Below are 25,633 nucleotides of genomic sequence, written 5' to 3'. Positions count from 1 at the left end.
TTGGTTCAATTAATTTTTATGTGATGGTCACTGTTCTAGGTGCTGTGGATAAAAAACAAGAATGATATGACCTCCATATCATTCAGACTGATGAGAAATAAAAAGCTCAAACATACATAAGGACAAATATTTAATAAGAAATAGTTATCTATATTAAAATAGCAAAAGTGATCTACATTAAATAGAAACATTACCTCAAAAAAATATATCACCTGACTATATGGGGAATACAGAAAGAGGTACAGAACCATATTAACCTAGTGTAATTGACTAGAACAGGGATCTGATTTGTCCCAGGTTAACAAAGACTCTCTACTCTGTGGCGCTCAGCATCCTAAGATATCATCAAGGGGAGTAGAGGGCTGGAGGCCTTAAGGAAAGAAAAATAAAACCATTTCCTCTTTGTCCCTTATAAAGTTCAGGATATTTATAAAGCCAGTGATATAAATTTCATACCTGTCTTCTTCCCTCAACCGCTATCTCTTTTCTCTCCAACTGTGTTTATCATTTAGTTATTTTACTTAGATACACTTTAGTGACTATAAAATCATGGGCACAAATCCAGTCATCACTTAGAGAATTCAGTGTTACTCTGTTTCATAGCCATAAACAATCCCCTCCCCTCATTTGGTAAAAAGATTCATCAGCATGTTCTTTTGATCATTTAAGACCTGGGCAAGCAGTGACAAATGATGGAAAAAATAGACATTGTAGGAATTTCAGTAGAACTCACAGCAGATATCCTACTACTGATTAGTAAATGACATATTCTGAGTGTCATAAAGACAGCATATTTGAAAAAGAGGAAATATGTCCTCTGCAAACATTCTGGTCAATGCACTGAGGCATTTCCCAGAATGAGGAAACGTCAAGAAATTACTTCTGAAATCACTAGAAATAATATCTACACTGCAGGAAGACAAAGACACCAACCCATAAGTTAGACTAAAAATTATACTTACCCTGGAACTTCTCCTATGCTGATTTAAAGTAATGACACTTTCCTTGCTTTCAGATGTAAATTTCTCAATTAAAATTCTGCTTGTTTGTGCACTCTGTGATAAAAGAAAGATAACAGTTTTAAACTATATAGTAGAATACTTCTAATTCAGAGCCTATGATTACTGTTGTTACATACTAAAACGTTATTACCAAAAGAGCAATACATAGGAAAGTATAATTCTAGAAAAAAAAAACATAGATCAAACTCCAGCTGCAGCCCTAGTATTTGGCTAAAACCCACAATATGGCTTTGGCACTGGACCTTAGCCAAACCGATACTTCCACATTATTTCTTACACTCTTGGACTCAGGACAATCAATGATCCTGTGACCTCATAGAGTGGTATTGAAGCTCTTCAGCATATTAACATCAGGATTATGAACAAAACATGCTATTTAGAGCTATTATCAATATGTGACTATTCACTGACAAATACAAGCAAACATTCCAATATCAACTGGAATGAAAATTTCCTTAAATGCTTTATGGTTTGAATTGTATCAGTCAGTTAGATTATATATATATTTATTGCTGCAACGCAAACTGCTGCAATAGTTATAGTTATTATTAAATGTGCTACTTATCTATCTTGTAACCAGTGATTTGGATATATAGAAACAACTCGAAGACCTAAGTTCCATAGGATTCATGGTGAAGTAAACCATGCTGCTGCTTTGTTTGATGAAATTTTTACATCAGTTCAGTTCAGTCGCTCAGTCATGTCTGACTCTTTGTGACCCCATGAATTGCAGCACACCAGGCCTCCCTGTCCATCACCAACTCCCAGAGTTCACTCAGACTCACGTCCATCAAGTCAGTGATGCCATCCAGCCATCTCATCCTCTGTCATCCCCTTCTCCTCCTGCCCCCAATCCCTCCCAGCATCAGAGTCTTTTCCAATGAGTCAACTCTTCGCATCAGGTGGCCAAAGTACTGGAGTTTCAGCTTCAGCATTATTCCCTCCAAAGAAATCCCAGGGCTGATCTCCTTCAGAATGGACTGGTTGGATCTCCTTGCAGTCCAAGGGACTTGCAAGAGTCTTCTCCAACACCACAGTTCAAAAGCATCAATTCTTCGGCGCTCAGCCTTCTTCACAGTCCAACTCTCACATCCATACATGACCACAGGAAAAACCATAGCCTTGACTAGACGAACCTTTGTTGGCAAAGTAATGTCTCTGCTTTTCAATATGCTATCTAGGTTGGTCATAACTTTCCTTCCGAGGAGTAAGCGTCTTTTAATTTCACGGCTGCAGTCACCATCTGCAGTGATTTTGGAGCCAAAAAAAATAAAGTCTGATACTGTTTCCACTGTTTCCCCATCTATTTCCCATGAAGTGATGGGACCGGATGCCATGATCTTCATTTTCTGAATGTTGAGCTTTAAGCCAACTTTTTCACTCTCCATTTTTACTTTCATCAAGAGGCTTTTGAGTTCCTCCTCGCTTTCTGCCATAAGGGTGGTGTCACCTGCATATCTGAGGTTATTGATATTTCTCCCGGCAATCTTGATTCCAGCTTGTAATTCTTCCAGCCCAGCGTTTCTCATGACATATTCTGCATATAAGTTAAATAAGCAGGGTGACAATATACAGCCTTGACGTACTCCTTTTCCTATTTGGAACCAGCCTGTTGTTCCATGTCCAGTTCTAACTGTTGCTTCCTGACCTGCATACAGATTTCTCAAGAGGCAGGTCAGGTGCTCTGGTATTCCCATCTCTTGAAGAATTTTCCACAGTTTACTGTGATCCACACAGTCAAAGGCTTTGGCATAGTCAATAAAGCAGAAATAGATGTTTTACTGGAACTCTCTTGCTTTTTCCATGATCCAGCGGATGTTGGTAATTTGACCTCTGGTTCCTCTGCCTTTTCTAAAACCAGATTGAACATCAGGAAGTTCACGGTTCACATATTGCTGAAGCCTGGCTTGGAGAATTTTGAGCATTACTTTACTAGCGTGTGAGATGAGTGCAATTGTGCGATAGTTTGAGCATTCTTTTGCATTGCCTTTCTTTGGGATTGGAATGAAAACTGACCTTTTCCAGTCCTGTGGCCACTGCTGAGTTTTCCAAACCTGCTGGCATATTGAGTGCCGCACTTTCACAGCATCATCTTTCAGGATTTGGAAGAGCTCAACTGGAATTCCATCACCTCCACTAGCTTTGTGCATAGTGATGCTTTCTAAGGCCCACTTGACTTCACATTCCAGGATGTCTGGCTCTAGGTCAGTGATCACATTATCGTGATTATCTGGGTCGTGAAGATCTTTTTTGTACAGTTCTTCTGTGTATTCTTGCCATCTCTTCTTTATATCTTCTGCTTCTGTTAGGTCCATACTATTTCTGTCCTTTATCGAGCCCATCTTTGCATGAAATGTTCCCTTGGTATCTCTGATTTTCTTGAAGAGATTTCTAGTCTTTCCCATTCTGTTGTTTTCCTCTATTTCTTTGCATTGATCACTGAGGAAGGCTCTCTAATCTCTCCTTGCTATTCTTTGGAACTCTGCATTCAGATGCTTATATCTTTCCTTTTCTCCTTGGCTTTTCACTTCTCTTCTTTTCACAGCTATTTGTAAGGCCTCCCCAGACAGCCATTTTACTTTTTTGCATTTCTTTTCCATGGGGATGGTCTTGATCCCTGTCTCCTGCACAATGTCACAAACCTCATTCCATAGTTCATCAGGCACTCTATCTATCAGATCTAGGCCCTTAAATCTATTTCTCACTTCCACTGTATAATCATAAGGGATTTGATTTAGGTCATACCTGAATGGTCTAGTGGTTTTCCCTACTTTCTTCAATTTCAGTCTGAATTTGGCAATAAGGAGTTCATGATCTGAGCCACAGTCAGCTCCTGGTCTTGTTTTTGTTGACTGTATAGAGCTTCTCCATCTTTGGCTGCAAAGAATATAATCAATCTGATTTCGGTGTTGACCATCTGGTGATGTCCATGTGTAGAGTCTTCTCTTGTGTTGTTGGAAGAGGGTGTTTGTTATGACCAGTGCATTTTCTTGGCAAAACTCTATTAGTCTTTGCCCTGCTTCATTCCGTATTCCAAGGCCAAATTTGCCTGTTACTCCAGGTGTTTCTTGACTTCCTACTTTTGCATTCCAGTCCCCTATAATGAAAAGGACATCTTTTTTGGGTGTTAGTTCTAAAAGGTCTTATAGGTCTTCATAGAACCGTTCAACTTCATCTTCTTCAGCATTACTGGTTGGGGCATAGACTTGGATTACTGTGATATTGAATGGTTTGCCTTGGAAACGAACAGAGATCATTCTGTCGTTTACTAGCATTTAAAAAATTTAAAATATTTATTCAGTAGAAAATGAACTTTTAAAAGTATCATGTAATTATTACTGAGAATGAAACAGATACGGAGAAGGCAATGGCTACTTTTAGTTATCATCAGTATTGAATTTTTGTTCATCCTCTCTGTTGTATTTTTGGAAAGTAGTTATAGCACAATGCAATGTAAGAGAATTACTGGACACTGCAGAAAGATACCTGGTCACTTTCATCATTATTCTTCAAAAACAAAGTATGTGACACACAAGGATTTTGGAATTATTTTGCCATATGCTTACACAAAATATTCAAATATGGAGGAATAGCAGCTATGACATTTTAAAAGAATGCTTTTAACAATAACAAAGACAAAAACCTTAACACTGTGTTTTATATCAAAACAACAGAACTAACAATCAATGGCTGCTTTGTAAAAAGACAATATGGTTCATATGTTGGAACCTATCAGTATATTACTCCTACCAGCATGCCTTGAGAGGACAATTACAGTAGTGCTTACATATATGTGATGTAAAAATTCTGCTCTATTACAGGAATATTGCTACAATTAGTATGTGTGCAATAAAAGCTGGGATGCAGATGGAAATGGAAACAGTTTTGCTACCTTAAAAGTCAATTATGACTTCTACTTCTAACTATGGCAGGCTAGGTAATTCTAGGAGATCAAACTAGTCAATTCTATAGGAAGTCATCCCTGAATATTCATTGGAAGGACTGATGCTGAAGCTCCAATACTTTGGCTATCTGATGTGAAAAGCCGACTCACTGGAAAAGACCCTGATGCTGGGAAAGATTGAGGGCAGGAGGAGAAGGGTGCAACAGAGGATGGTTGGATAGCATCACTGACTCAATGGACATGAGTTTGTAGCAAACTCTGGGAGATGGTGAAGGACAGAGAAGCATGACACACTACAGTCCATGGAGTCGCATAGAGTTGAACAAACTTAGCAACTGAACAATGAACAGCAACAAGCAATTCTTCTGAGAACAACTAGAAAGCATGTATTATGACAAAGGTAATCTTCAAAGCATCAGAGCTAATAATATGATGAAGAGATACTGGGCAAAAAATATAGGAGAAAATCCAAAAACCTGAAAAGGTAAACCCAGTATTCAAAGATGCTTTTGTTCACAAAATGTTTGCCAAAACAGTTGCAAATCTGAGCTGCATATGTGCAACTTTAAGGGGCAAGGGTGACAGACAGGCAAGCCCAGAGTCTCCCTGAAGTATGGAAACTGATTTTATATATATACAATATACAGGTATCCAAGGCTACAAGGATATTACAGGGTTATACCCTAAGATAGGAATGAATGGATGTAAATCAGCATTTGTATAGACTTGCAGCCTAGGCTCTGTACACAGGTGTTCAAAGAAACTCAAGCCTCAACCTCAATTTTAGGTTGAACTGTACAGATCTCAAGTTCTGACAAAAAATTTTCTCTAGAGGAAGAACTGCCATTCTAGGTCTCAAATATTTACTAAAAATAATGTTCTAAATACAATGATAAACATTTAAAGACAAGTACCCAAAAATACAAAACACCAGAATGTAATAGAGAAAACAGATAAATTCTAAAAGGAATATAAAACCAAAGTTAAACATGCAGAGAACAAGTTAAACAGTATTATTAGACACAACTGAAGAATTTATGAACCTGAACTATAAGACAGATCAGAAGAAATTGTACAGGATCCAGTATCAAGGGGGGAAAAAGTAGTTAATACATGTTATTAAAGACCCAGAAAATGAAGGACAGAATAGAGGCAAAATGTGAAGAAACAGTAACTAAAAAATTTCCATAGCTGATGAAAGATATCAAACCACAGATTCAAAGATCCCAATCATTCCAAAATATAATAAATAAGAAGAAATCTCCAACTAGACACACCATACTGAAACTTCATGGAAGAAAAAAGAACAGCTTAAAAGTAAAAGGGGGGAGGCAGAGAATTTATTATCAAAGGGTTCTTTGATTTACTATCAAAGAACCTTCAAAGGGTTCATATTTAAGAATCAATTCTCAGTACCAAGAGTGGATACCAGAAAACTGTGAGACATCATTAGTGTGCTAAAAATAAGTATCTGCAATAATATTATCACAAAGTAAAATATACCTCAAGCATGAAGTAAAATAAAGGCATTTAAAACAAAGAAAAAAACAGAATTTTTACCAACTGTAGACCTACTTCCCTTAAAGCAAATTCTAAAAGATATATTCTAGTAGAAGGCAAAATGATTCCAGACAGAAAGGTCTGAGATGCTTGAAAAGTAGAAAGGAAAAGAGAGAGAGAGAAATTCATGGGTAAAATCTAAGGATTATTGCATAAAATGATAAGAATAATATCTTCTGAATTTTAAAAGATAAGGATCTAAAAATGTATCAAAGTAAGAGCACATTAAATCAAGAAAGAGTAAATGGAATAACAAGTTTTCAAATAATTGCATTTTCCTTGAAGAGTATAAAGGTATTGATTAATATTAGATATTGATAAATTAAACATGTATGTTCTAGGGAGACCACCATAGGAATAAGAAACAATATATATAACTTCCAAAACAGGGATAATAAAATATAATTTATCCAAATAGTTAAAAATAAAATCAGAATATATTATACTCAGACCACTGAAATTTTTTTAAAAGGAATAACAAAAAAAGACAAATTTAAGAAAAGAAATAAAAAGAATATAAAACAAACAAAAGGCAATATCTAGCTTATGAATTTGCAGACAAAGAAGGGGACTGTAGCATTTTGGCAAATTTGCTATGTAAACAGTACTAAATTTGTCATTGTACAATGAAGTTTCATTTTGATTTCTGGGATACTGCTAACTGTTAAGACTTTGTAAATTCTTCATTTTATAATGGAAGTATCGGGAGTTGGTGATGGACAGATAGGCCTGGCATGCTGCGATTCATGGGGTCACAAAGAGTTGGACACGACAGAGTGGCTGATCTGATCTGTTTTTTAGAACGATTGAGTAAATTGCTTAGTTTGTCCAAATTTAAAAAAAAAAAAAAAAGGCAGCATCTATAAAAAACAAAAATCAAATGGCAGGATAAAACAAAAAATACCAATAACCATAATATATGTAAATAGGTAAAATTTGCTTTTAAAAAATGAGGCACACAGATCTTTGTATCTAAATGAATTTCCCATTCAAAGGAACCAATAGTCTTTGAACAAAGGTCTGATTCCAGTTCTAGTGAATGGAAAGTGTCCTGGGCCCTCTTTCTGTACCAGAAAGTCCTGTTGGATCTTTGTCCTTCTGGTCACTGGATTTGAACAATCACCAAGAGCAATTTATTTTTGAACTAGCTTTGTAATGTGTTACTCCATTTTCAACAGTTCTAACCAAACTTCTTAAAATTGCTGCAATTTTTACTTCAGTTCAGGCAATTCTGCCTTCTCTCAGTTCCCTATATTCACACTTTTATCCACACAAAGACAGAAAAATATGTGTCCATGCTTTATAAACACACAGTTTAGATAACACTATACTAATATCACAGATTCCTCTATTGTGTCAGTTCAGTTAGAAGCAAATGCTACCAATGGAGGATAAAGAGAGAAAGAGCAGTAGGCAGGGGTTGCCTTCAGACCATAATCCAACAACTGTGGAAGGGGAAGAGAGATTTTTAATCTTAAATTGAAGTGTAGAATTACAATGTTGTGTTAGTTTCAAATGCATAGCACAGTGATTCACACATTGTTGCTTAGTCGCTGTCATGTCTGACCCCATGGACTGTAGCCCACCAGGCTCCTCAGTTCATGGGATTTTCCAGGCAAGGGTACTGGAGCGGGTTGCCATTTCTTTCTCCAGGGAATCTTCCCTCGTCAGGGATCATACACATGTCTCCTGCACTGTCAGGCAGATTCTTTCTTTACCTTTGAGCCACCAGAGAAGCCCATAATCATACATCAAAAACCTTGCTAAAAAAAAATTAAATGGATGGTTTTACACTAGTGTGAGTAGAGCAATTTGATGAGTAGAAAATAAAGCATCTGTACTTGAAAATAAGTGAAAAAAAGATCCCTGAAAAAAATACTAAATTAACTTCTAGAAAATTTATTCTAGGGGAAAAAGAAAATTCCCCAAATATCATTAGAAATGATAAAGAAAATAATCCAACTTTAGAAATGGAGATTAAAACTAAAGAGAGACTATATACAAACTCTGCATATAAACTTATAAATTTCAACTGAATAGATGGTTTTTTGTAAGAATATATGTTACCAATTGACTTGAGAAAAAAATATTAAGCATGAGTAACCCAAGAATTAGAAAATAAAAGGTTCTAATTGTCAAAAGTTACCTTCCCAAATAGCTCAAATGTTCCTAGACAGTGGATTCTTCCACAATTTCAAGATTATTCCTATGTTCTTTCAATTCCAGAATAATAAAAAAATGAAATGCTAACCAATTAACTTTATAAAGCAAGAATAACCTTGATAAGAGTCCAACAAAAAATACACTACATATATATTTCACTCATTAGTATATATTTTAAAAAACAATAAAATATTGCCTAACAGAATTCAATATAATATTTAAGAATAATACATCATAATCAAGTAATGGATGTAATGCAAGGAATGTAAAGATGTTTCAATATCAACATTGACGTTGATGACCCCATTTCAAGCAAAGGCATATATGGACAGAATTTCTTTATGTCTGACTTATGCTATTACCCTGGTTGTTCTTTCCCTATGATTAACTTTTTTGTCTTATTCTTTTCCATATATGTGTTATTAGTAATCTATCTAGGATCCTACGCAAATAAAATAATTCTAAATACCATTAAAACTTTATGCACAATGATGTTCATCACAGAATTATTTTAAGAGGAAAATATAAGTAGGAAGAAGAAAAGGGGGGAAGGAGACAAAAAGGAAGAGGAGGAGGAAGAAAACGAACTTTTAACGATGAAAGAAAGTGGACCAAAAAGTGGACAGTAATTGTCTTGAGGGAGAAAAATAATAGACTATTTTGGTTTTCCTCTCTTGATTTTTCTACTTTGAGACTCCATGGACTGTAGCCCACCAGGCTCCTCTGTCCATGGAATTCTCCAGGCAGGAATACTGGAGTGGGTTTCCATTTGCTTCTCCAGGGGATCTTCCCAACCCACGGACTGAACCCGGGTATCCTGCATTGCAGGCAGATTCTTTACCATCTGAGCCACCAGGGAAGCCCTTTAAAATAAGCAGCGTAACATAAAATGTTAAATACCTTAAGGGAAGAAGAAAACAGATTAATAATTGTATTAGGTAGTTTTAAACTTTTTTAAACAATAACTAAAAATTCACTTTTAAAAGCAAATAAGCATATCATAAAGATCTTCTAAACAGCCCAAGATGCTTTATACCTGGTCAGTCAAATAAGTCCTTCAGAAAGAAAGGAGAATATTTTTCTTGAGTAGCTAAAGTAACATGGATAGTCCAACCATTTTCTTAGAAATATACCTATAAGTGTACATGTATAAGTGTACACATAGTTATAAGCTTATAAGTATATGTGTATATATGTACACACATACAATATATATATAATAATTATTTATTATATGCATACTTTCTATAGTGCCATCCAATCATTCAGTTATTGCAGTCTTTACTGACAATTTACATAGTAACTTCCAGTAAAACTTAATATCATAATTAATTATACAGTTTAATTAGTAAACAACAATAGAGAAAAGTCATTCTGTATTTTACCTCATATTTTGGATATACGGTTTCCTTCATGACAGATACTGGAACAGAGAATTTGGGTGAAGTTAGATTCCAAAACAACTTTGTAACTCCTGGATAAGCAGACACCTTTGAAAATAACATAAAAAGGCTATTAGAAACTAATAAATAGCCCCTAGGATAAACACTCAAGCTTCTATCAAAATTAGTTCTAGTTCCTGAGAAAATGAAGTGATTGGTTCCACAGTCTCCGAAAATCTGGGAAAGACAATTGATCATACAATCTGATCTGATAAGATTAGCAAAAATAAAAAGTCAGCAGTTTCAAGTGATGCCAAGGATGTGGGAAACTAGTAAAATCACACTAGAGGTAAACTGGTCGTTTCTAGTAAAATAGAAAAATGTACATGCCACACGATCCAACAATTTCACTTCTAGCTATATGGTCTAAGGAAATTCTTTCACATATGCATGAGGAGATATGTACAAGGATGTCGATACAGCATATGAAATAGCAAAATCATAGCCCAATCTAAATGTCAATTAATAAGTAGATGAATAAAATGTATTATATTCATTTAACTAAACACTGTAAAGACATTCCAGCACAAACATTATCAACCATAGATGGATCTTGTTGCTAAGTCACTTTAGTCGTGTCCAACTCTGTGCAACCCCGTAGATGGCAGCCCACCAGGCTCCCCCGTCCCTGGGATTCTCCAGGCAAGAAAGAACACTGGAGTGGGTTGCCATTTCCTTCTCCAGTGCATGAAAGTGAAAAGTGAAAGTGAAGTCGTGTTCGACTCATCGCGACCCCATGGACTGCAGCCTCCCAGGCTCCTCCATCCATGGGATTTTCCAGGCAAGAGTACTGGAGTGGGGTGCCATTGCCTTCTCCGAGATGGATCTTAGTAGCATACTATTTAACAGTACAATAAGCATGATTTAGAAAGATAACTACAAAGTCACATCATTTATATAAACGTTCCTAGAACACACAGAACTACAGGATTTATTGTTTAAGGTCACAAGTACACCTAATAAAGTAAAAAATCATGGAGTGGGGAAAAAAACACAATTGTAACAGTAACTGTCCTTGGGTAAAAAGGAAGAGAAATGGATTAAGAGGACTTAATCTGTTCTTTAAATGTCTTTTAAAAAAACTGAAACAAGTATGACAAAATGTTAATTACAAACACACATGTAGTCATGTGTTCGTTAGTTTGGTTTCTGTATTTGTTTCCTTCAACTTTTTCCAAATAAAAGTTGAAATTTTTTAAAAATTATTTGGGAGGTCAAGAGGAATCCCACAATGAAATGTGGAATATAACAAAACAATCTAATTGTATTATAAATATATGAAACAATCTCAATGAAAGGAGAAAGAAAAAATTGCTGACCTTAGTAACTTTGGAAATGAGTAAAGTATATAACACTACAGGCAAAATAAATTGTACATTGTGCTACACTGTAGTTGATAAGGTTATTTTCCACAAGAATATGGGTAAATAATTCTGAAATTTCTATACTGGAATAATTAGGTAAATGGATGGAGTGTGGGGGCAACCAGGTTTGTCACTAACTATGGGAGTTTAAAGATTAAGCAGGGGACGAGGTTAGAACGATCCATGTGGTCGTGAACTAGAGGTGGAAACATCAGTATGAACTCATGAATAGCTTAAGTTAGACAAAGATGGTTACATATAGAAATATCACACTATGTGCATTTATTAAATTTATTATGTATATTAAAATATGTGTATTTATAGGAAGGAGTTATAATACAGACATGTATTTGTGTGAGCTGAGAAGGCCTAGAAGCAACAGAGACCTGGGGGCAACAAGCACATCCAAAGGCCAGATCTTAGTTTCTAATTACATTCTCCAATTAAGGGACCTGAGACTTCCTGTAGAAATGGCTGATTCTGTGGCCTGGCACAGGAAATAAGCAAGATGAGCCTGGAACATCTGCACTGCCAGTAATTAAGTGTTAAAAAAAAATTCCACAGTGATAGGGTCTGTCAAAGGGACACAGGAGACAATTGAAGGAGCTCTCAATGACCAAAGCTCAACAGTCTTAGCAAAATAATAATAAATAGTATTAGAGTATAACTTGGGCTTCCCAGGTGGGTCAGCAGTGAAGAATCTGCCTGCAATGGAGGAGACTTAGGAGATACCGGTTCAGTCCTTGAGTGGAGAAGATCCCCTGCAGAATGGCATGGTAACCCAACTCCAGCATTCTTGCCTGGTGAATCCCATGAACAGAGGAGCCTGGTGGGCTACAATCCATAGGGTTGCAAAGGGTCAGACATGACCGAAATGACTGACCACAACTCAAAGTATAAACATCTATGAGTCTTACTGATATAAGCAAGTGATTGAATAAATAAATGGGAAGAAGAGATATCCTGTCCAGGTGAATTCAAATTAGTTTTTATAGATAATCTGCCCTCAAGGAGATGGAGCGTGGCTCTTCGTTTCTTCATTGGGCTATATATAGCAACTTCTTTCCAGACTACAGTATGGAAAGGGAGCAAAAAAGAAAAACTTCACAGTGAAGCATTCTGGCAGACACTGCCTCAGCCGGACAATTAAGGTCAACATCAACAATGGTAAGTCATCACATTGGTAATATGTACTCTGGATATGATAGGATGAAAATGGCACCTCAGTGGTCTTCCTCCCAAAATCACATAACACACAATCAAATCAAAAAGAACATCATGTGAGACTTTGCTAGTGGTCCAGTGGTTAAGAATCACCTTGCAATGCAGGGGATGCTGGCTGAGGAGCTAAGATCGCACATGCCACAAAGCAATTAAATCCATACGATATCACCGAGACCAGAGGCAGCCAAATAAAATAATAGATATTTTGGGAATAGTCTACAAAATATCTGACAGTACTCCCCCAAACTGTCAAGGTCATCAAAACAAGGAAGTCCCAGAAACTATCACAGCTGAGAGAAGCCTAAGGAGACATGGCAACTACATGAAATGTGGTATCCACTTCTATCCTGGAACAGAAAAAGGACATTACCTTAAACTAAGGAAATCCAAATGAAGCATGGATCTTAATTAATCATAAAGTATAAATATACTTTATGGTTATTTGGTTCATTGGTTTGAACAAATGTATCATACAGCTGTCAGATGTACTGGGAGTTTTCTAGGGCTATTGTAGCAAATTACCAGTGGATGGCTTAAAACAACAGAAATTAATTCTCTGAGTTCTGGAAACAAGAAGCCCAAAATCAAAATGTTGGGAGGGCCATGCTCCCTCTGAATGCTATAGAGAATTCTGCCTTGCCCCTTCCTGGCTTCTAGTGGTTGCCAGCCACCCCTGGCACTCCTTGGCTTGCAGCGGCATTGCTCCAATTTGCTTCTATCAGCCCATGGCGTTCTTCCCTGTGTGTCTATGTGTTCACAGGGTTTTCTCCTCTTATAAGGACAGTCATATTGAATTTAGATATGTAGAGCTTACCCTAAATCCAAGATGATCTCATTCCAAGATTCTTAATTACATCTGCAAAGACTCTATTTCCAAGTAAGGTCACATTCATGGGTTAGGATCTGGATATATCTTTTGGGTATGGAGAGGGAAATGGCAACCCACTCCAGCATTCTTGCCTGGAGAATTCCATGGACAGAGAAGCCTGGTGGGCTATGGTCTATGGTGTCACAGAGAGTCAGACACAACTGAGCAACTGAGCACATATCTTTTGGGGACCACTATTTACCCATCATTATTGTATTAATATAATAATAGGGGGAACAGAGTGGGAAATCTCCATACTGTCTTTGTAATTTTTCTGGAAGTCTAAAACTTTTCTAAAAAATAGAGTCTACTATCAATAAAATAATAATAATAAAACAAACAATAATAAGAAAAAATGTTTAAATAGTTGGAAGTGAAAAAATTAATCAGGCATTCATGACAAGATTTGAAGAATTGTGAGTTTTTTTAATTATAGCTGTTTGAGTCCATGGTATTCCTGGTAATTATGTTTTCTGTAACTTTCACTAACTCTGAGCAATACTTAATTGGACCAAACATTTTCCCCAACAAGATTTGTGGCTTCCCTGGTAGCTCAGGTGGTAAAGAATTTGCCTGCAATACAGAAGACCACAGTCCAATCCCTGGGTCAGGAAAATCCCCTGGAAAAGGGAATGGTTACCCACTCCAGTATTCTTGCCTGGAGAATTCCATGGACAGAGGAGACTGGCAAGCTACAGTCCGTGGCATCACAAAGAACTGGACACAACTGAGCGACTAAGCACGCACACACGCATGAAATCTTAACAGAATTCCTTGGTGGCTCAGCAGTGAAGACTCTGCCTGCAATGGGTTAGGAAGATCCCCTGGAGGAGGATATGGCAACCCACTCTAGTACTCTTGCCTAGAGAACCCCGTGGACAGAGAAGCTTGCTAGGCTGCAGTCCATAGGGTTGCACAGAGTCAGACACGTCTGAAGCGACTCAGCAGCAGCAGCACGAAACCTTAACAGCCACCATCTCCTGGAGCATGGCTGTTACACAGACTTTTAGAGTAATATCCAAAGACCCAAACACCGTAAATAAAAATTCACAATTATAAGCTGATACTGAGTCTTCACCACTTTTATTTCTCAACTAGATCACATTTCTTCTCTACCAACAGAGTATTTATTTAGAGAAAGGTAGATTTTTTCAGATGCTATGTTCATTCGTGTACCACAGAAATTCAAAATTGTTTCCATCTCACTCATCCTCTGTTTTGGTGGACACACTGCATCCCTTTATGCTGCATAGACCTAGAGTCAGGAATTCCTTGATAAAAGATGAAAAAACTCTTCCAAAATCAGTTGAAAATTCTTCTTCCAAAGATCACCTAGAAATTAAGATTTCAGATATTCAAATGATATGTCACATACAATGTGGTAAACCTTTCCTTGTAGTAGATAGACTTTCAGCAGCTTGAGCATCTAGAATAAAATTATTTCCCTAGAAGAAAGTAATATACAAGCTTCTAAATGTGAAGACAGAAAAATCTATCATTAAACAGCGCTATTTTGTTCTCAAGGAAAAGCACCTATGCACTTTCAGGAGAGATATGTCAAATTAAACTAGCAAAGAAACACTCATCATGGTGTACCAGTTTCCCCAACAATCCTCAGAACTTTCTAAGAGAAAATCAGGAAAACAGAAGCAGCCAGATCGGTGGCTGTTAGAACTTGACTGCAGAGCAAACTGAATTACTAACTATAATTTAGTAATTATGGAGCAGGGTTTCCCTGGTAGCTCAGATCGTAAATAATCTGCCTATAGTTTAGGAGACCCAGGTTCAGTCCCTGGGTTGGGAAGATCTCCTGGAGACAGGAATGGCAACCCACTTCAATATGCTAATCTGGAGAATTCCATGGACAGAGGAGCCCGGTGGGCTACAGTCCATGGGGTCACAAAGAGTCAGACATGACTTAGTGACTAACATACATACACACACACAACTATAAAGCAAGCTAGGTTAATTAGTTTAACAGCACCTGCACAGCCCCTAAGGTTACTATGTATATTACAACCCAATGTAATAACCATGTTCATACTAAAGACCCAATAGTTTCAGATTTCAAATGCAACAAACATTTTTAGCTATACAAATGGTCATTTATTACACGTTCTTTTTAACTAAGTTTAATTTTTTAGCACTGGTCCAACAACCATAATTTTTATTAAATTTTTAAGCTAATTATAAATTCACATGCAGTTTTAAGAAATAACACAGAGACTATCTTTTACCCAGTTTACCTCAAAGGTAACATCTTGCAAAACTGTGGTACAGAATCACAAACAAAATATTGACATTGATATAGTTAAGATATAGAACATTTTCATCACCATAAGTGATCTCATGTTGTCTTTTATAAACACACTCCACTCATTCCCACCCACTCCAATCCTGAAACCCTGGAAAACCCGAATCTGTTCGGCATTTCTGTACTTTTGTCATTTCCTGAACGTTATATAAGAATATCATCCAGTATGTAAGGTTTTGGAATTGGTTTTTTCCAGCATAATTCTCTGAAGATTTATCCTTATAGTTTACGTATTCATCCTGCAACATGCTTAATAGTATTGATGGTTGCATGTTTATTTTGATTTTTTAACTGTCAAACTATTTCAGGGGTCTGAGAAGGGAGTTTTGTAGGCCTTTCCTTAACATTATAGAGCTATTCTTATCTATTAATATTTCATATTGAGTGAGTTGTGGTAGTTTGTGTTTTTTGAGGAACTGCTCTATTTTGTCTAAGTTGTCAAATTTATGTGTGTAGAGTTGTTTATACTGTTCATGGGGTTCTTGAGGCAAGAATACTGGAATTGCTTATATAAATTGCTTATATTAACAACTGGATTTGCTTATAGTATTGCCTTACTAGTCTTTTGATGTCTGCAGGGTCTGCAGTGATATCTATTTCATTTCTAATATTGGTAATTTGTGTCTTTTCTGTTTCGTGTCAGTTTTGTAGAGATCAATTTTTTGTAAGAACTATTTTGTCTCAGTGATTTTTCTCTATTGTTTTCAACTTCAGTGATTTCTGTTCTTCCTTATTCTTTTCCACCTCTCACTTTTGGTTTATTTGGCTCTTCTTTCTCTAGGTTCTTGCTTAAATTATTGATTTGAGACTTCTCTTTTTTAATTGGAAGCATTTAGTGTTATAATTTTTCCTCTTGGCATTATCTCTGTTCCACAAATTATGATACGTTATATTTTCAATTTAATTCAGTTTAATTGGTTTTCAAAGTACTTTTTAAATCCCTTGATACACCCTCTTTAACCCATGAATTAATTATACCTGTATTGTTTAGACTCCAACAGTTTGGAGATATTTCTGTTATCTATGCTATTGATATCTAGTTTGATTTCATTATGGATTTATCTTGGTATATCTTCTGCAGGAACTCAAAAAGAGTAAGTATTCTGCTCTGATTTGGTGTAGTGTTCTGTACATTTCAATTAGATCCTGTTAGTTGAGAGTCATTGATTTTTCTGTATCCCTGCTGATTTTCTAGGTTCCACCAACTATTTAGAGAGGAGCATTGAAGTCTCCAATTGTAATTGTGAATTCCCTATTTCTGCTTTCAGTTCACCAGCTTTTGCTTTACATGTTTTACAATTCTGCTATTTTGTGCACACGCTTTTTAAGACTACTATGTCTTCCTGGCGGGTTGACATTTTTGTCATAATGTAATCTCCTTCTCTGTCTCTTGCAACTGTCTTTGCTGAGAGGTCTACTTTATCTGATATTAACATAGTCACTCCTACTTCTCTTTGATTAATGTTTGTATGACTTATCTGTTTTATTCTTTTACTTGCAGCCTCTCTAAATCATTATATATGAAGTCGGTTACTTGCGGATAGTAAATAGTTGGGTCATTTCTTTTAATCCACTCTGCATTCCCTGTCACTTAATTGGTGTATTTAGACCAATAATATATTTAAGTTAGGGATTTCATCTGTCATTTCATTTTTGTTTTCTGCTTGTTCTCTCTGGTTCCTCTTGTTTCTCTGTTTTCTTTTCCCTGCTTTCCTTTTACATGGACGTATTTTAGAATTCCACTTTTATTTATCTGTGGTGTTTATGAATACGCCTCATAGATTTTTAGTCTTGCTCTAGGTGTTACATTATATAAACATAACTTATCAAAGTCTACTGATGTCTGCACTTTACCAGTTCAAGGTGTGTAAACCTACCTTCTTTTATGTCTCCTTTCTTCATTTATAATGCAGTTGTCTTAAACATTTCCTCTCTATACATTTAATGGTACGGTAATTTTTGCTTCAACCGACAGACATCATTTAGAAAACTCAAAACGAGGAGGAAAATTCTTTATTGCATTTACTCACATTTTTGCTTTACTTGTTTTTGTTCCTTCTAGATATTCCAAGATTTCATCTTTCATCATTTAAGAACATCCTCCAGGCTTACTTTCAGGGTAAGTCTGTTGGGTGACAAATTCTCTTACTTTCCTGTCATCTGGAAATGTCTGGATTCCCCTTCATTCTTGAAGGATATCTTCTCTGGATATACAGGACTCAGGGCATACCGTTCTTTCCTTTCAGCATTTGAAAAATGTTCTGCCACTTACTTCTGGCCTCCATGGTTTCTGATGAGAAATCCATTATCACTCCAACTGTTTTTCTCCTTGTAGGTAGCATATGGTTTCTCTCTTGCTGCTTTCAAGATTCTTTTCTTTGTCATTAGTTTTCAGAAGTTTGACAATTAAGTGATTTGGTTCATATTTCTTTGGACTTTTCCTGCTTGGAGTTTGCTCAGCTTCCTGAATATGCAGGTTTAAGTCTCACTAAAATGGGGAAGTTTCCAGTCATTATTTCTTCCTAAACATTTTCAGTCACCCCTCTTCTTTTTCTTCTCCTTCCAGGACTGTGATAACACAAATGTTAGATCTTTTACTTTAGTCTCACAATTAACAGACTCCTGAGGATCTGTTAATTTTTTTTTCCCTTTAGTCTATTTCTCTTGGTTGCTCAGACTGGATAAATTCTACTATTTTATCTTCAACTTCACTTCCTATCTCCTCCATTCTACTTTTGAGCCCATCTGCCAAGCACTTTACTTTGGTTATTATATTTTTTGAATTCTAAAATGTCTTCAGTTTCTTTACTAAGTATCTTCAATGTTTTTTACTAAGACCTTCTATTTCCTTTCTAAATCTTCCTATTTTTAAAAAAATTTTTCAAGTGTGTTCATAATTATCACTGAAGCATTTTTAGGATGATGGCTTTAAAATCATTGTCAGACAATTCTAACATTTCTGTCATCTAAATGATAGCATCTATTGGTTACCTTCTTATATTCAGTTTGAGATTTTCCTAGTTCTTGGGATGGATTAGCAATTTTCTATTGAAATTCGGATACTCTGCTATGAGATTCTGGATCTTATGTAAACCTTCTGTTCCAGCTGACACTCTGCTGGGCCTCCTCTGATACCATTGCAGTGGGGAGGGAGAGAAGTGGCTCATTACTACTAGGTGGGAATGCAAGTCCAGGATCCCCATGTGGTATCAACTGACACCATAGAAGGGAAACCTCATGACCATTCTACCAAAACGAAAGTCCCAGCCCCACACGGCCTTCTTCAACACCACCCTGTCAGAGGTGTGACAGTGCCTTCTCGTATTCTGTGGCACAGTGGTAAAGAATCTGTCTGCCAATGCAGGAGATCCAACAGACGCTGGTTCAATCTCTGGGTTGGGAAGATTCCCTGGAGAAGGGAATGGCAACCCACTCCAGTATTCTTGCCTGGAGAATCCCAAGGACAGAGGAGACTGGCAGGCTACAGTCCCTGGGGTCCCAAAGAGTCAGACACAACTGAGCACACACATTACATACTTTGTAAAAGTCTAGTTTTCCTACAAGGCCTTTGCTGGTAGAAGTGAGGGAAGGACCAGGGCCACCATTTTTTCTGTGATGTTTGGCTAGGGTAGCTATTGTTTAAAAATTGTGTCGTGCTAGGCTGCCCCTTTCCTGGTTCTTTGGCTAAAAAGAGTAGGCTTTGTTTGGACTTCTTTGTGTCTTTACCTAATTTTCTTTCCAGGTTACCAGGTTTTTTTTAAACTTGAAATTATAAAAAGGATTTATCAAAGGATATACGAGGCAGAAAAGGAAACTCAAGGAACTAACTTGCCACCGTGTCATTTCTTGGATCCCGAAGTTCCTGGTTAGAGTCTCAGTCTCTGCACCTTTCAGATCTGCCCTGTTTGTAACACCCAGGTTTCTACTTGTACTTCGCAGGAAGAATAGGAAAAAGAACTTCCACTGCATTATTCACAGCAGTGGAAGTCTCACAACTAAGTTTCAAGAAACCACCTCTTGTATGTGTATTAAGTTGCTTCAGTCATGTCCGACTCTTTGCAACCCCATGGACTGTAGTCTACCAGGCTCCTCTGTCCATCGGATTCTCCAGGCAAGAATACTGGAATGGGCTGCCATTTCCTCCTCCAGAAAGTGAAAGTGAAGTTGCTCAGTCATGTCCGACTCTTTGCGACCCCATGGACTGCAGCCTACCAGGCTTCTCCATAAGGATCTTCCCAACCTAGAACTCAAACCCAGGTCTCTTATGTCTCCTGCACTGGCAGGCAGGTTCTTTACCAACTGTGCCACCTAGGAAGCATATTATCAAACAAGAATATCCATAATTATGTTTAAAGGCTATTAAAATAATCTCTCCTTTTTCAACCACATATCTGCATGAAGCCAGAATTTTCCTCATACAGTTCAGTCAAAACAACTTATCACAAAATTGAATGCAGAAGCAAGCATAAGAATCCAGCTGTCATCCATTAAGCCAAGCATTAGAGATTTGCAAAAAGTACAACTCCAGTTTTACACTACTTCTTTGTTTTAAAAAATATAATTATTTTTCATAAAAAATATAGCATGTTAACATATATTATTTTAGTAGTGTTATTTTTCATTTAGAAAATAAACACTTTAGCATTTTCCCAGTTTTAACTTCCAACATTGCAAATCTCAACAGATACAAGCCACATAAATAATTATTGAAGTCCTCAATAATTTTTAAGAACATAAAAAAGGTCCTGAAACCAAAAAGTTTGAGAGCCTATGAGATAGAGAAAACTAACATTAAAGGAAGCTCTTACTTCCTCTCCCAAGAGTTGTAACTGTGGTTTGTGAGCGCTCGGGCCAGTTCCTGGTATCAGTTCAGGCGGTATCCCTGCTCTTGTTGGAACAACAGCAACATATTCTTGACTGACATCCATAACAGGAGCTCCGTGCAGTATTCTACAGTGTGAAAAAAAATTTTTTTAAGTCATTGATAAAGCAACAGGTATTTACTCTCGTTTTATATCTCTATGAAATAAACACACTGATATTTGATATCTACACTAAATGAGACTTCACTGGTGGCTCAGCTGGTAAAGAATCCACCTGCCAATGCAGAAGACACAAGAGATGCAGGTTCGATTCCTGGGTCAGGAAGATCCCCTGGAGAAGGGAATGGCTACTCACTCCAGTATTTTTGCCTGGAGAATTCCATGGACAGAGGAGCCTGGCAGGCTACAGTCCATGAGGTCACAATCAGTCCGACACAACTGAGTGCACGAGCGTGCATGCATCTATGCTAAATAGATACCGTGCTGAAGGCAGATAATTCAAAACAGGGAATAGCTCAGAAATAATTTATGTTTGCTTCTGAATGTATTTTAGTAGTAACCTTTGGGTGGTTTTGTTTTATAATATAGTAATAATAAGTTCACTCTATGAAAGTCTCATTACAACAGAGGTAAAAAGTTTCCTACCTTCTGATTCCTAACCTGCTCCCCACTCCAAGCTCATGGGAAATGGTTTCATTTCTTAGCCCAAGGCAAGCCATCACCCTAAGCAGAACTGCCTGCTTACATTAAGGTTTTTCTTTCTTGATTCATATCTCGCCAGGAGGAACAAAAAACAGTTATGGCAGTAGGTCTTTACTTCTGGGCTACCAACTCTATATAGGGCTTCCTGAGTGGCTCAGAATGTCTTCCCTGTAGCTCAAAAGGTAAAGAATCTGCCTGCCAATGCAGGAAATGTGGGCTCAATCCTTGGGTTGGGAAGATCCCCTGGAGAAATAAATGGCAATCCCCTCCAGTAATCTTGCCTGGAGAATCCTATGGACAGAGGAGGCTGGTAGACTACAGTCCATGGGGTCGCAAAAGTGTCAGGCACAACTTAGCAACTTAACAACAACTAACTATATATACATAAGAAGAATATACATAGGAGGTTTAAAATTTATCAACAAAAGCCTGAATTAAACCAAGAGATGAGGTAAATCAAAATCTGAAGGCAAAATGTGTCATTAATGACTGATTTACAGATGGCTTGAAATAACATTTTTGTATTATAACACTGTACAAAATATATAAAATGAGTATAAAGTGGAACTACACTGACTATAGCCATATTTCAGTTTCACTTGAAAGTGGAGCCTATGTTCCCTCGAATGTTTTGGTATACCATTACCTGAACAGACAATCACTTTAGAGCCACCAAATGTGAAAACAAAGCACACACATCTCAAACTGCCTGCACATAACAATATGCTGAAATCCTCAGAGGCTATCATGTCAAACCAGCTCTTAAAAATCAGGCCCACCCAAAGCTAGGCTGGAGAAGACAGGGCTTTGCCAAAACAGGTTCACGGGGAAAAAAAGCTTCCTACCTCACCCAGTTAAATATCTGAATTCAAAGAGAAGGTAAAGCTCAACTCCCAGCACACTGTCATTTGACATCCAATCCAATATGCTTTCCCAAACTGCTGAGGATGGAGAGGTGACGACTCTCCTGCAGCCAGTGTCTGAGATGTGTCTTAAGATCTACTAACCAGATGCACCCACATGCAATCTAGAAGGCTATCATGTTCCCGCTGCAAGCAGTCGTGGCAACACTGAGTTCTGTAGCAGCCTTCCCGTTACATCTTTTGTGGGTAGGCTTTTTTGCCAGTGAATGTTTCAACAGACATGGCATATCTCCAGAGTCAAAAGCTGTGGCAGGAGAGGCCACACAACCTCTGAGTCTCAGCTAAAGTGGTATGTTGCCAAGGTTGGCCTCCAGCTTTCCCACCTTCCTGACTCTGCCAGAAGGAGCAGCAGGCATGGAAGCCAGTTAAATGTGCTATATGAGTTATCTCTGGAAAGTCCAGCCTGCATAGAGCCCATTCTTCCAATCTTTCCATTGATTTTACAAGCATCGTATTCCCATTACCAGATTCCTTTATGCTTAAAATAGTTAAAAATGTTTCTGTTTTCTGCAACTGGATCCTCACTGATATATCCAGCAAAAACAAAAGAGCGGGATATTGCATTGTCTAGAATAACGAGCCAAGAGAGTACATACATGAAGATTAGGGAGGAGAGGGGTGACTTACGAAGCTACCTTGAGGCACTGCTATATCTTTATCTGGCCCTAAGCCAAAGCTTTTGACTGTGTGGACCACAACTCTTCTGGAAAATTCTTAAAGAGATGGGAATACCAGACTACCTGACCTGCCTCTTAAGAAATCTGTATGCAGTTAGAACTGGACATGGAACAACAGACTGGTTCCAAACCGGGAAACCAGTACATCAAGGCTGTATATTGTCACCCTGCTTATTTAACTTATATGCAGAGTATACCATGAGAAATCCTGGGCTGGATGAAGCACAAGCTGGAATCAAGATTGCGGGAGAAATGTCAATAACCTCAGATATGCAGATGACACCACCCTTATGGCAGAAAGTGAAGAGGAACTAAAGAGCCCCTTGATGAAAGTGAAAGAGGAGAGTGAAGAAGTTGGCTTAAAGCTCAACATTCAGAAAACTAAGATCATGGCATCTGTTCCCATCACTTCACGGGAAATAGATGGGGAAACAGCGGAAACAGTGACAGACTTTATTTTGGGGGGCTCCAAAATCACTCCAGATGGTGAATGCAGCCATGAAATTAAAAGATGCTTGCTCTTTGGAAGAAAAGTTATGACCAACCAAGACAGCATATTAAAAAGCAGAGATTATTAGTTTGCCAACAAAGGTCCAACTAGTCAAAGCTATGGTTTTTCCAGTAGTCATGTACGGATGTGAGAGTTGGACTATAAAGAAAGCTGAGCACAGAAGAATTGATGCTTTTGAACTGTGGTTTGGAGAAGACTCTTGAGAGTCCCTTGGACAGCAAGGAGGTCCAACCAGTCCATCCTAAAGGAAATCAGTCCTGAGTATTCATTGGAAGGACAGATGCTAAAGTTGAAACTCAAATACTTTGGCCTCCTGATGCAAAGAACTGACTCATTTGAAAAGACCCTGATGCTGGGAAAGATTGAAGGCAGGAGAAGAAGAGGATGAGATGGTTGGATGGCATCACTGACTGAATGGACATGAGTGTGAGTAAACTCCGGGAGTTGGTGATGGACAGGGAGGCCTGGCATGCTGCAGTGCATGTGGTCACAAACAGTAGGGCACAACTGAGCGACTGAACTGACTGAAGCCAATAACGAAGTGGTCAGGATCATTTATATATTACTGTCTTTTCATATCCCAAATGTGCCTCAAAAGAAAAAGAAAAAAAAGAAATTCTGGTTGGTTGGAAGGAAAGTGAAAGAGGTCATCGGACATTTTAGAATGCATAGCTAGTTCTGGTAGATATGAACTGCGGATCTTAGTGGAAAGGGTACCCAAGGTTAGCAACTATTCCTGCCTGACAAAAATGAATCATCTGCTTTGAAATTTTTGTCCAAATTTTCCCTGCTTCCTTCTGAATTTCCAGAGAAAAGAACCAGTCTTTTCGAGAGATTCCCCCCTTTGGAGATCACCAATATCTCAGTGGTTCAGACTGAAAATCTCTTCATCTCCAACCTCTCCCTCAGTAATCACTAGTCCTGACTCTTCTCCCTCCAGTGTCTCTCCACCCTATTGCATTCTTCTCTCAACTGAGTCCTGTGATAACATCTTTGCTGTCCCTCACTTCCAAACTTTCCCTCCTCTAATCCATGCTACAGACTGGTACCAAAGTTACTGTCAGTTACCCTCTTCCAAATACTTTAATGACTACACACACACACACACAAGCTCCTGGCCTGGCCGTTAGGGTCCTCCACACCTGGGCATCACCTACTTCACCAATTCTACTTCCCTCCCCAGTACCCAGCCCCATCTTTCGCTGCGCAAAAGATGCTCTAGATTTCTCCAGGTGTTGCAGGAGAGACAGGGAAACTGAACTACAATAACTACAATACAATGCGGCTCTGGAAACACTGACAATAAGACTTAGGTCTCCACTACTCCATGGGGCCTTTACGAACGTCCCTCTGCCCAGCAAAAACTCGTCTTTGCCTCCCTAGTTTCCCGGTGCATTTGATCTGCAATTTCATTATAGAATCTGCTGCATTTTGTTCTGTGCGTTTTTCACAGCAGATTACACGCTAGTTGGGTTTGGGGAAGACTGATTCTTATTCATTTCCTGTCTCCCAGGAATACAGTAGATACTGAATACACATTGTTTAACACTGTGCTTGAAAAATCCCACAGCCAAAGCCAGTCCAGACCGTGTCCTGAGAAAGTGAGAATAATGGGTTGGCATGATGTACTACACTGATCCTCAAGGTGTATTCCCTAACCAGCATCATTAGCACCACATAGGAACTTGTTAGAAATTAAAATTCTTGAGTCCCATCAAAAGGTCTGTGGAGAAGCCCAGCCTTCTGTGTTTTAACCAGCCCTATAGTTAATTCTGACGCACGATAAAGTCTGAGAAGCACTGATGCACTGCAGTCTTTCCCAACAGTCTGATGATAAGAATATTCTGGAGAAATGTCTATTTAGTTCTTTGGCCCATTTTTTGATTGGGTCATTTATTTTTCTGGAATTGAGCTGTAGGAGTTGCTTGTATATTTTTGAGATTAGTTGTTTGTCAGTTGCTTCATTTGCTATTATTTTCTCCCATTCTGAAGGCTGTCTTTTCACCTTGCTTATAGTTTCCTTTGTTGTGCAGAAGCTTTTAAGTTTAGATGGCTAACAAACACATGAAAAGATGCTCAACATCACTCATTATCAGAGAAATGCAAATCAAAACCACTATGAGGTACCATTTCACA

At 37.8% G+C, this 25,633-nt stretch overlaps 1 protein-coding gene across 5 annotated transcripts in view; it reads right to left on the bottom strand.

Annotated features, from left to right (window-relative positions):
* Positions 1 to 25,633, bottom strand: part of TTC6 (tetratricopeptide repeat domain 6) — a 201,846-nt gene that overhangs the window by 79,685 nt on the left and 96,528 nt on the right. For all 5 annotated transcript variants that reach the window (XM_061394966.1, XM_061394963.1, XM_061394961.1 and 2 more), the window contains 3 exons: positions 20,670 to 20,811; positions 10,035 to 10,139; positions 963 to 1,055 (listed from right to left, as the gene is read on the bottom strand). In XM_061394966.1, coding sequence (XP_061250950.1) covers positions 963 to 1,055; positions 10,035 to 10,139; positions 20,670 to 20,811 — 340 coding nt within the window. The remainder of the gene's footprint in view (positions 1 to 962; positions 1,056 to 10,034; positions 10,140 to 20,669; positions 20,812 to 25,633) is intronic.

The sequence above is a fragment of the Bos javanicus genome, chromosome 21, assembly GCF_032452875.1.
Source record: "Bos javanicus breed banteng chromosome 21, ARS-OSU_banteng_1.0, whole genome shotgun sequence".
NCBI classification, from domain to species: Eukaryota; Metazoa; Chordata; class Mammalia; order Artiodactyla; family Bovidae; genus Bos; species Bos javanicus.
Note: the sequence above shows the minus strand (reverse complement) of the source record. Positions and strands in the feature narration are given on the sequence as shown.